The sequence below is a fragment of the Eptatretus burgeri genome, chromosome 10 (genome assembly GCF_056783735.1).
Source record: "Eptatretus burgeri isolate ZD-2024b chromosome 10, Ebu_testis_v1, whole genome shotgun sequence".
NCBI lineage: Eukaryota > Metazoa > Chordata > Myxini > Myxiniformes > Myxinidae > Eptatretus > Eptatretus burgeri.
This window is the reverse complement of record NC_140970.1, coordinates 61,364,064-61,376,897: the sequence shown is the minus strand read 5'-3', so window position 1 is coordinate 61,376,897 and position 12,834 is coordinate 61,364,064. Positions and strand designations below refer to the sequence as shown.

Below are 12,834 nucleotides of genomic sequence, written 5' to 3'. Positions count from 1 at the left end.
TGTAGGTGCCAGGCCTCACTTGCCTGTTCTTTCATCACGCCTCACACCAGTGTGTTTGTGTACTACGGTCAACTTGTATACAGGCCTCACGGACTACAAAGTGTATGTGTTGGAAGTCCCATCGCCAATCAGTGTCGGTCTCACCAATATATTTTCACAAACCTCCAGCCCCTTTCCTAGTCTCATTTATGTTGTCATCTGTTCCATGCTCTTCACCCTCTGATGTAAATCAGGTTTGCAGCTGTAGATACAGTATATAATATGAAGATTCCTGGTGGGAGGGGTGTGCAGGTGTGCATTTTGAAAGGGCCCTTCAGGAGTTGTGACCTTGTGTGTGAAAATATCCGTTTGTTACTTGCAAAATCGAAGATTTTTCAAGTATATTGGTTCGTCGATTTTGTTATTCTGTCTGTCTGTCTGGCTATCAGCTGCAGGCCACAATTTTAAACCGATCTTCACAAAACTTCACCACATGGTAGAGTTTGTCATAGGGAAGAAGCCTATTGTTTTTGAGGTCAAAAGGTCAATATAGGCCAAAGGTCAACAACTTCATTGAGATTTCTAAAATCCTCAATTTTCATCCAATTGAGTTGAAATTTGAAGAAGATTTATATTTCAGGTCACTGAATTCAACCAGCCCATTATTTTTGAGGTCAACGTAGACCCAAGGTCAACAACTTATGTTGTATTTCTAAAATCTTCAATTCTCATCCCATTGACTTGAAATTTGAAGAGGATTTGCAAATGAGATAACTGAATTCAACCACCAATTATTTTTGAGGCCAACATAGGCCAAATTTCTAAAATTGTCAATTTTCATCTGATTCACTTCAAATTTGAAGCCGTTGCATATTTGGTTATTGAATTCAACCACCAATTATTTTTAGGTCAAAGTTGTTTTATGGATTTTGTAAGTATCTGCTCTGCACGTCGTCGTCTTCCTGTTTGTCTGTTTGTTTGTATGTCAATCGCCTACAGATCGAAATTCAAAACCGATTGTCATGAAACTTTACCAGGTTGTAGAGGTTGTCTCAACTGAGAAGCCTATTGATTTTGAGGTCAAAGGTCATCTTGATGTCATATTTCTAAAATCATCATTTTTCATATGATTGACTTGGAAGTTGAACAGGATTTACATATTGTGTCACTGAATTGGGAAGCCAATTATTTGAGGTCAAAGGTCAAGTCAAGGTCAAATGTCTAAAATCCATTTTTGTCTGAAAAATCATCAATTTTCATCCGCGTGACTTCGAAATTAAACAGCAATTGTATAGTGCATTAATAAATTGGGAAACCAACTATTTTTGAGATCAAAAGGTCAACTCAAGGTCAAACTTCTAAAAGCATCAATTTCAATCTGAAAAAATAATCAATTTTCATCCGATTGACCGGAGCTTTGATTAAGATTGTCAATTTTAATCTTAATGAAATGGACAATTTGATGCATCCATGGCAACCTTTAGAGAGGGGGTGGATTTTGCACATATCGTGCTCCGCACGACATCTTTTTCTTATTTTGTGTTTATTTTTGCTGTCATGTTGTTATTTATTTTTATTACTTTTAAAATTATTTTGTACAAATTTGCGTGTGGAGATGCTTCCTTTTCCACCGACAGGGATGGAAAGTCTCCCGAGAACGGTAACATCAGCCAATCGCTGCTTGCATGTTTGGGGCACGAGTCCACTGAAACAAGACTTTGAACCCTGCTCACGCAACCATACATAAATGCTGTAGAATGCAGAATGGGGTTTGGTTGTGGATACCTCCCCTGTGAGTGATTTCAAACAACACCAAGCTATGAAGCAAATGAGCAGGCAGACTCGTGAAGGGAAAGCGAGCAGGCAGACGCACAACCCGGGCATATACCTTCTTGGCACAACTCCTCAGAGTGCCATCGGTGACCGCTATCAAGCAGCCGAGGCCCAACAGCCTCATGGGTAAAGCAATATGGCTGGCTGCAGCAAAAATATGCCAAACAATGAGAAGTCACAGAAAATGACTCGAGGGACACAGATCCCTCATACGCAGATGTGCAAGTCCGTGCAGCCACACCGAGCAATGTGCGCTGAAAAGGATAATGACTGCACCTTCTCCAGTGAGGACGGAGATCCCCGCCTCACGACAGCACAGCGCTCTACACCAAAGCTAAAAGCTAAAAAGTTGTCGCCTGTTCTACAAACAACTACTAGGTTCCAGACAAATCACAAAAGATAAAATGAACAGAGCTGGAACTTGGAGGAGAAGGAAATCATCCTCCACTGCAAAGTGTTTTCTGCATATGAAGCATGGGTGACCAGCAGTAAAATGCGAAAGATTAATGAACCAATTGAAACCAACAAAGCCAAGGCTGAAGGTTCTTTGAACGAAATTCACTGCAGTAGCATCATGATTAAAAAACACTTGACCCAGGAAAGAATAAAGGAAATAACTGAAAAAGCAAGACAGCAAGCAATTGAAGACATAAATCAGATGACCCAAGGAGAGAGAATCAGCATAAAAAAGAAAATCTAGACAAAGAAGGAAAAATGGACCTTATTATGGGCATTGTAATATGCCAGACGAAAAGGCTTGAGGAAACAAAGTGCAAACACCTGGGGACAGATAATCTGAAGACTTTGCCCTGACAAAGGTAATTTTAATAGGGCAACACTAAGCTCAAAGAAAAACAATATACTCAAACAGAAAATATTCACAGAGGAGGAACTAAGAATAAGAGATGAACAAACTGAAGAGGAAAGAAGAAATGACGACTTCCTACCAATGCATGGAATACACACACACACAAATGGAATGACAGGACATACGTTTAGGATGAGATTCCCAGAGTACAAACTCCCAAAGAAAAGGAACAACCATCAGAACTTACTGGTGCGACACAGAAAATAGAACAAGAGAGGAAAAACAGAAACAGATGAGATTTCAAATTTAATCACAATAACAGAAACAGAAATTGGGCAACAGATTGGAGAATTGAATCAAGAAACAAAACTAAAAACTGAATACTCCACAACAACACCAGAGAATGACAAAAGGAAATGCTGCAGCAGCACCCCGAGAGAAAGAACAACTTGAAGTTACTAACTCGGATCAAATAGCACCTTTGCAAACAAAACAAATAAGAGCAACAAGGATAGATCACAATGAAGAGGAGAATAATGGACAACAGAATGAAGAAGAGGAGGAGGAGGTTCACAATGAACAGCACACCAAGGCTCGAAGATGAGCTGGCTAATAAAATAGAGTAAAAAGCAAATTAATATCACCCAAGCAAAGACCACATCTCCACTGAATAAACAACAATAAACAGTTGAAGACGCAAGTGAGGAAAATAAACCAAGAAGTCACTAAAATGCAGGTTTTGTGGGGAAAAAAAACACAAAGTACCAGTCACCTCCTTTTGGGATGTAAAAAAAAAAACTCATGGCGGAACAGCTGTACACAGAAATACATGGCAGCGTCTGTAGCGTAATCCACTGGCACATCTGTAAACAATTCAACATCCCAGTCCCAGAACAATCATGGAAACACAAACCAGATCCGATCCTTGATAATGAACATATTATGCTCAGGCATGACAAGATGATCCCATCAAGTGTTGACACCGCAAACAAAGCACTGCATCCAGACATAGTACTCAAACACAAAAAATTACCCCCGTGTGGGGGTGACGGTCATCTCGATAATACCACGAGTTCTCAATGTTCAGTTATGACCGAAGACTACTGCGCAGTTCTACTGCGCAGCTTGGTTAAAGATGACTCGGCATTTTGGCGTGCACGCAAGAAATTATATTTTGAAAATAAATGCCGACGTTTACATTTCGGGTTTTGAAACTTTTGCAACTTCGGCGGAAAATGTATAAATATACAAGGTCAGCTGCTATGTAATGACACCATTCACTAACTTTTACCATGCCCAGTAGAGAATATATAGCCTCCTGAAGGTAGGGCAGTTTTTGCAAACTTTGAAGTCACGTGACGCGAAAGCGAAATTCGAAAATCCGTCCTGACCAAATTTAGATATTGTCCCATACATTCATATGCCACAATCAAATTCAAGATCGCTTGAGAAATGTAGGAGGAGATACATTATGAAAATCGTCATTTTCGCAAATTCAAAGGCCTCGTGACCTTGACCTTCGGTGACCTTGAAAGTCATACCATCGTGTACGTCTCATCGACCTCTATCAGGATCACTAATGACCAGATCTCCCGCTTCAACTTCATTGTGAATGGACGGATCGAAGGACATCGACACCCATATTATTAGGTCATGCTCGAAGAGATGACCTAAAAAGGAAAAAAAGGAAAAGTCAGCAATGTTGATCAAGGTTTTAGCTCCCAATGAGTTTGGACGAACTGCCACATAAATCAGGAAAATGACCGAATACCAGGATCTGAAAAATGAGGTCAAGAGGATGTGGAGATTGAAGAAAGCTGAAATTGTACCAGTGATAGTTGGAGCTACATGAATGATAAAGAAAACCTTTACTGAGCATTTAATAAGCATTCTGGGAATATCACTACAAACGAGCTGCAAGTGGAGGCTGTCAGAAGTTCAGTGAAGATTTTGAAAAGAACCCTTGGAACGAGGCTATGAGCACGAAGTTTCAGATTTTGTTTCATGAATCACGATACTTTACTGAAAAAAAAAGAGGTAGAGAACTTCCTCCCACATGAAACCCACAAATGGAGACCAACAACCAACTGTCAAAAAATTTCAATGAACGTTCTTATGATAGTAAATAAAAATACATCTCAAGTCTGAATGTTTGCACAGATCTCACCAGTTTCAATTCTGATAACCCTTTATCGAGACGATGTAATTTTTCATTGAATCGAGACGTCACTCGTTCTACCTGCAGCCCCACAGACACGTGGACGCTCAAACTCACAGTCTTGAAACTTGACAATTACAATAGACAATGAGAACAAGTATGCTACGACAAGAGAATGGTGCCTGCCGATCCTCTTTGGCATTTACTTTGCTCTAAAAGGGCCAAGCCACAAGTTTCTGTACATCTGCACTCATTGCAATGTCATTGTGCTCAAAAGTGAAAGTTTGCAGAAAAGCTCATCATGTGAGTTAAATCACAATGTTGAATGGTGTGTGTGTGTGTGTGTGTGTGTGTGTGTGTGTGTGTGTGTGTGTGTGTGTGTGTGTGTGTGTGTGTGTGTGTGTGTGTGTGTGTGTGTGTGTGTGTGTGTGTGTGTGTGTGTGTGTGTGTGTGTGTGTGTGTGTGTGTGTGTGTGTGTGTGTGTGTGTGCGCGCGCAATGGTTTGTTTTTGTATTTGAGTTTATGGGGACCACAAAAAAAATTAAAAAGGAAACGTTTTTTCAAAATAAATAAATCTTTCTTAAACACTTACTTCAAGATGAGTTCGTTTCGCCGTCTCATCGATAAGTTGAACCATCGCTTCCTTCAACCTCTCGACCTCAGTCTCTTGTTGCCTCTCTCGTAACAGGGCCTAATATGTATGCAAGCACAAAAAGATCCCACAACATCGTGAGACATTTTGCAGTTAACGACCTGCACTGTAAATGAATGGTGAAATGTGCTTTTGTTCAGACCACAAGGACAAGCCTGAGATCCTCTTAAAATTAAACCATCCCTACACTTGTAACTAATCCCATCCCTTCCTGCTCGCTATCTTTTACACCCTCATACTTGCAGGTGGTTTTTTTATTTTTATGCATCTACAGCCAAATGCCAGACGCATTATGATTTTGGGTTGTCAGTCCGTCTGTCATCGGTTATTTGTTTGCACAATAACTTGCGAACCACTGCAGGAAATTCAAACAAACTTCGGACAAGTATAGACTGTAATACAAAGATAAACAGATTGGACCTTGCCTTCAACAGGTCAAAAGTCAAAATTAATGTGCCCTTCGAAAATCATTTTGCAGAACCAGAGGGGGAAATAAATAAATAAATAAATAAATAAAACAGGCAAATCGATTGGGAAAGTGGAGGTTAAAAAAAAAAAAAGGAGGAAACTGGGTGGTGCAAATAAGCAATGGTTTGATGATGCAGAGGGTTACAAGTGTAAGATGATCTTGTGTTTTAATTAGCCTTGCACATTCCCATATGGATTGGCCTCACCCATTCCCTTACATTCCTGAAAGGATAAGAAACGAAATTGTAACCGGTCTGTGTTTCAGTCAGTGTGCAAGTCTGCACGCAGACCTTCTTGAATGTAGATCGTTCGTTCTCGTATCCACGCTAATCCATATACCCCAGCAAGGCTCTGCATTGTTAAATGCTTTCCTTTACTATATTAAATATTCCTTTTTGGAGTACAAGATATTTCTAGCTTTATTACAGCAATTAGTAATTACAAAAAAAAAAAAACACATGAGCATTCCCAATTAACGAGACCATGAGCAAATTATATATAAAAGGGGGAGGGGGTGGGGGGAACCACACCTCATTTCTTTGTAGCACTGTTTGATCCAAGAGGGTGAGAGCATCCTGAAGTTTTTCTGCCACTTCATCCCGTTCACTTTTGAGGGATTTTTCAAGGCTTTGGAAATCCTTCATCAGCGTTTCATACTTGGCCTTCTCTCCATTCGCCCATAACAGTTCAGCTTCCTTGTGGTTTAACCTGGAAGAACAAGGAGATCACTCCATAACATGAAGGGTACAAGGAACCAGAGCAAAACAAAATCCCTCTTCTGAAGATACCAGCATACGAGCAATGAAAGCTCAATCATTTGTATTTACATTAGGTGAACCCATATCCATGTTGTGCTTTATAGATGATTACCAAATTTCACACTTCAACTTCACGCATGTATTACGAGCTTTGCGCAAAGTCCCGTGAAACTTGTCTGAAGCAGCCTCCTCTTCATTGATAAGGTGCTACACCAGATTGATCAGACAAAATTTGGCAAGACAATGGCAATCAGTGTTATCAGAAGAAATTTAATAACTTTCAGAGGAATTGAAACTCCGTTCAGAAGCTAAATAATCTATCGAGATAAAGTGCAATGCATTGTTTCCCATATTGGCCTGATTACTCATGTAGCTTTCATCCACCTTGCCACGAGCATTGGAACGCATCCATTTGTAACGAAGTCGGCATAATATGAGAAAATAAACTGAGAACAGGAAGGGAAAGAGGGAAGAGTCAGTGGAGTGAGAAGAAAATAAAGAAGCAACTTTTACTACGTGTGTGTGTGTGTGTGTGTGTGTGTGTGTGTGTGTGTGTGTGTGTGTGTGTGTGTGTGTGTGTGTGTGTGTGTGTGTGTGTGTGTGTGCGCAATCAGTTGTGCACCCCTGTATGTCTGCCTTTTAAAAATGAACCAGAACGGCACTCAGTCGAGCGAATAGCTCCGCCAGGCTGAACAGTTTACGTTTTGTATCCCATAGATGGGCCGGATTCGGATCTTCACCAAAATCGAATCAATTCATCCTTGTCACACACCCGACCTGTCCAAAAATTGAGATATCTTGTTCACAGACAAACAGACAGATAGACAGACGTTGAAAACATAACCTCCATCCACCTTAGGTGACGGAGGTTAAAAATAAAAGTTTTCTATTGCAATTCATGAATGTTCTTGGCGCCAGTGATGACAGTCACAATAGGACACAAAGCAAGCAACCTCGTAATTATGTCAATGACCACCACAATGGGAGTATATTAAATTTCCAAAATACCGATTACCAAATTACCCATCGTGTTGCATCAAATGGAGTTATTGCATCCATAATGCTATTTGAAAATAAAAATAAAAAACCAACAATGGTGGAATCAATTTCATCACCGCCTCCTCAGGGTATACCCACTCAAAAACACTATTTTTGAAGGACTGAAACAGTAAGCCACGCGTCTTGAAGGAAGATGAGACAACGGCAAGTAAATTCGTCATTGAAAGAACAAGTTATTCAAATGTATAATCCGTGGAATGTTTTTCACAACAGTCGATACGTAGTACGAGGTCGTTTTCAGATGCGAGACTATCCATAACAGTTGGCATCGACGTGTACATGAAACAAAAACGGATAAAGCAATGTTGATACCTTTCTTGGAGTTCAGCAAGTGAAGATTTTAACAACTGCACCCTCTCCTCTGTGTCAGCTTCATTCTTCTGGACCAAATCCAGATCTTTCACCTGTGATATCATGCAGGTGAAGAAAAAGTAGAAAAAGCTTGATTTGAAAACACTGCAAAAGATAACTGCTGCCACAACATTATATACATGCTGGTGAATACAGGGTGTCCATAAAGTCCTTGTGCAACTTTGAACTTTCATAACTTTTGATATACACATGATAGAAACAAACTATAAACTAGAGGGGGAGCACTCGGGAGAGTGCAAAACCTCCGCCGCCAATACTGCTGGGTCACTCAAGTGAACCTTATATCTTATTCATTAAATATGATGTCAACAGTGCTGACAGTTATAGTTCTTTTCTCCAACATTTTTTTTTGGGCGGGGGGGTTGGAAATCACTTAAAACATGTATATATACAAAAAAAAGAAATCGAAATTATGTTGAAAAAAAAGTTGCAAAAATTTTTTTTTCTCTAAATTATTTTGGGGGGTTGGAAATCACTTAAAACATGTAGAAATGCAAAAAAAAATTTTATTTCTCGAACAATTTTTTGGGGGAGGGGTTGGAAATCACTTAAAACACGTAGAAATGCAAAAAAAAAAAAAAATTCTCTAAATTTTTTTGGGGGGGTTGGAAATCACTTAAAACATGCAGAAATGCAAAAAAAAATTCTCTATTTTTTTTGGGGGGGTAACAATTTTTTGGGGGGGTTGGAAATCACTTAAAACATGCAGAAATGCAAAAAAAAAAAATTCTCTAATTTTTTTTTGGGGGGGGGACCAAGTCCAAAAATTAATGGCATGATCCTTGGACCATACCTAACCCCCGTAGTTTCGTGGAATGGTTTCGTCGAAATCCGTCGAGGAGTTTTTCCATAATACTGTTCACAAACAAACAAGCAGTCATAGACTGGTACTTACGAAATCGTCAACTTGACCTCTGACCTTGTCTAATAAAAGCTGTCTCTCGAGAAGGTAGCGACGCAAACCAGAAGTTTCTATGATGATTCTGTACCAAACCATCAAAAATCGATGTTTTGGATGTTTGACCTCACTGTGACCTTGACCTTTGACCGATTTTGACCAAAATCTAATCATTACTAGCCATTACCCTCTTGAATCACGTGGTGTAATTTGACATTAGTAGCTTCTTCCGTTCTCGAGTTATCATGCCTACAAACAAACAAACAAACAAACAAGCAGTCATAGACTGGTACTTACGAAATAGTCAACGTGACCTCTGACCTTGTCTAATAAAAGCTGTCTCTGAAGAAGGTCCCGACGCAAACCAGAAGTTTCTACGATGATTCTGTACCAAACCATCAAAAATCGAATGTTTTGGATGTTTGACCTCACTGTGACCTTGACCTTTTGACCGATTTTGACCAAAATCTAATCAGCACTAGCCATCACCCTCCTGAATCACGTGGTGTAATTTGACATTGGTAGCTTCTTGCGTTCTCGAGTTATTTGTACCAAACCATCAAAAATCGAATATTTGAACTCACTGTGACCTTGACCTTTGACCGATTTTGACCAAAATCTAATCAGCACTAGCCATCACCCTCCTGAATCACGTGGTGCAATTTGACATTGGTAGCTTCTTCCGTTCTCGAGTTATCGTGCCTACAAACAAACAAACAAACAGAAACGGAAGGCATCAATATACTTACGAAATCTTTAGATTTCGTAAGTAACAAACAAGCAGTCATAGACTGGTACTTACGAAATCGTCAACTTGATCTCTGACCTTGTCTAATAAAAGCATGAATCAGTCAGAAGCCCAAGGGGAGCTCGAATTCTGAATTCATTGTGGTCTACGATTTTACACTGTGGTTTGCAGATAATGAGTCCCAGACAAAAACTAGATTTCTTATAAAAATTCCATTTTTTTGTTTTTATTTTTAAAAAAGTGATTCAGTACCAGCAGGATATGCCAGATAATAGGTGTATTACTTTTCAGAAGAATCTGATAAAAGACTTATTATTATTATTATTATTATTATTATTATATATATATATATATATATATATATATATATATATATATATATATATATATATATATATATATATATCAGTTATTCATCGCTGTTCCAGAATTTCGACAACCGAGTTTTAAGCGTCCTAAGCGATCGCAAAAACCAAAGACAAAATTAAAATTGAAGTTAAAACGAACTCGTAACGACGACCGAAGCAAAAATACTCCATTTCTCCACATGAATTTACGGAATTATGTTTGACCTCACTGTGACCTTGACCTTTGACCGATTTTGACCAAAATCTAATCAGCACTAGCCATCACCCTCCTGAATCACGTGTTGTAATTTGACATTGGTAGCTTCTTCCGTTCTCGAGTTATCGTGCCTACAAACAAACAAACAAACAAACAAACAAACAAACAAACAGAAACTGAAGGCATCAATATACTTACGAAATCTTTCGTAGTAACAAACAAACAAACAAACAGAAAGGGGTGAAAACAGTCACCTCCATCCATCTTCGAAGATGGCGGAGGTTAATGATGCATGGAAGCAGAATTTATAAAGTCTTCACTCAATACAGTTCAAATTTTTAGACTTCAACAGAAATCGCCAGCTTTCATTGTACATTGTTCAATCCGATTTTCCAACTTGTTTTTCCAACCATTCTCCAGTTGCTGCTGAGCGATGTCATTAATTGCAATAAACATGGAGACAAACTAGAAGGGCACTCAGTGGAGCACATACCTCTGCCAGGATGGCCAGTTTATGTTTTGTATCCCACTGATAGGTCGGATCTGGATCTGGACCCGAAACAAAATTTAATTGGCTTGTTATTGTCACCTACCCAACTCGTCCACCAGGTTTTGTCAAAATGTGTCGGTTACTTTTTGAGATATCGTACTGTATATCGTTTTTGGCCCAATCTCTCAACGGTGAAGAATCACTAAAAATTGCCGTTTACAAATCCGGATCTTCACCAAAATCTAATCATTTCATCCTTGTCACACACCCAACCTCTCCATCAAATATCCGCCCGAATCCATCCACAACTTTTTTGAGATATCCTGTTCACAAACACAGAAATAGGTGAAAACATAACCTCTGCCCACATTCAGTGGTGGAGGTAACAATTGTTTCCCATGTATGTTACTCACAGCTGTCTGTAATCTGTCCCTCAAACGGCCAGATTCCTTTTCCATGGCTGCTGCTCGTGTCTGTCTCTCTTCCTGATCCAGCGAAGCCTGTCTGTCAAACAGAAATGTTCAATAGTCAACCTTTACACATCTTTCACTGAGAATACTAAAACTTTAAAAACAACTGGAGGGTCAAACAGGTAGCAAAAATGATTCTTTTATTTTTACTCCAAATGAGTGAAACATAAATGTATGGGCACCGGAGCTGCACATGAAGCTTCTCCATTTCCACGATTTGTTCACCAAGCGTACGAGTCAACTCTCGGTTGGTCTGCACAGAAATTTGAGGCATGTACAGGAGCAGGGGTGAGAGGGACAGCAAGAGAACTGGTAACCCAAGATGTGTGTGTGTGTGTGTGTGTGTGTGTGTGTGTGTGTGTGTGTGTGTGTGTGTGTGTGTGTGTGTGTGTGTGTGTGTGTGTGTGTGTGTGTGTGTGTGTGTGTGTGTGTGTGTGTGTGTGTGTGTGTGTGTGTGTGTGTGTGTGTGTGTGTGTGTGTGTGTGTAGGGGGGCAGGGAATAATAATTACAACCCCACGATATCGATATTTTTACTTGCCTTTTCCACTTTTTGGTGCATTGCCTGCATCTGGTAAAAGCTCTTCCTCAGATGAAGTACTTCACCCTGAGTATAACAGGGAAAAATAAAACAAAATTCTAAAACTGCAATATCCATCTTTCCGACATCTAATTGAACTGAAAGTTAGTTTGGTAAATGTCTTTTATGACCGAATGAAACCACTGACCGATTCCACTGTTAAAATCTAGAACGGCACTTGGTAGAGCGCATACCTAAAGCAGGTTGAACAGTTTATGTTTTGTATCCCACTGATCGGCTGGATCTAGATCCACACCTGAACCAAAATCGAATCGGCTTGTACTTGCCATAGACCCAACTCATCCATCAAGTTTCGTCCTAATATGTTCACAACTTTTTGAGATATCATGATTATATATATATATATATATATATATATATATATATATATATATATATATATATATATATATATATATATATAATATATATATTGTTACGGCTGTGGAAATTCGCAGAACACCAACAAGGTTCCTTAGATCAGTTAGATCGATAAGTCTGTGTTCAGTTAGATTTCCCCACCGTTGTTTAATGGGTATTATTCGTGTTCACCGGGCTGCGCCCCTTTGAGGTAGCCATTTTCCTTTTTCTGTCGTTATTTTGGACCAACCATAACTTAACAACCAAATCACCACCACCTTCGCCTCTTTACCTCCACAACTGCCAAGAAACCCACACCACAAACATCGCATCACCTCCGTTCCTGAAGCGACGCCATCTTCGCACCAGCAGTGGCGGGATCTGAACAAACGACATCGCTGCGGGCAGAGGCAGGGGTTCTCCAGGGGTCGAAGGTCGAGCTGCCAGACCAAGCGCGTCGATGATTTCCACGACGTCGGCTTTCCGGGGTCGAAGGTCGAGCTGTAAGATCAAGCGCGTCAGTGATTTCCACGACGTTGGCTTTCCGGGGTCGAAGGTCGAGCTGTCAGACCAAGCGCGTCGGTGATTTCCACGACGTCGGCTTTCCGGGGCCGAAGGTCGAGCTGTGAGACCAAGCGC

At 39.9% G+C, this 12,834-nt stretch overlaps 1 protein-coding gene across 8 annotated transcripts in view; it reads right to left on the bottom strand.

Annotated features, from left to right (window-relative positions):
• The window catches only part of SCLT1 (sodium channel and clathrin linker 1), a 74,380-nt gene that overhangs the window by 43,477 nt on the left and 18,069 nt on the right, over positions 1 to 12,834 (bottom strand). For 7 of the 8 annotated variants that reach the window (XR_015062492.1, XM_085898631.1, XM_085898629.1 and 4 more), the window contains 7 exons: positions 11,797 to 11,862; positions 11,440 to 11,510; positions 11,201 to 11,291; positions 8,028 to 8,119; positions 6,429 to 6,606; positions 5,371 to 5,469; positions 4,788 to 4,859 (listed from right to left, as the gene is read on the bottom strand). Coding sequence is in view for 7 of the 8 variants with exons in the window: in XM_085898631.1 (XP_085754757.1) it covers positions 4,788 to 4,859; positions 5,371 to 5,469; positions 6,429 to 6,606; positions 8,028 to 8,119; positions 11,201 to 11,291; positions 11,440 to 11,510; positions 11,797 to 11,862 (669 nt within the window). In the remaining variant the exon portion in view is untranslated. The remainder of the gene's footprint in view (positions 1 to 4,787; positions 4,860 to 5,370; positions 5,470 to 6,428; positions 6,607 to 8,027; positions 8,120 to 11,200; positions 11,292 to 11,439; positions 11,511 to 11,796; positions 11,863 to 12,834) is intronic. The other variant, XM_085898634.1, reaches the window with a different exon arrangement.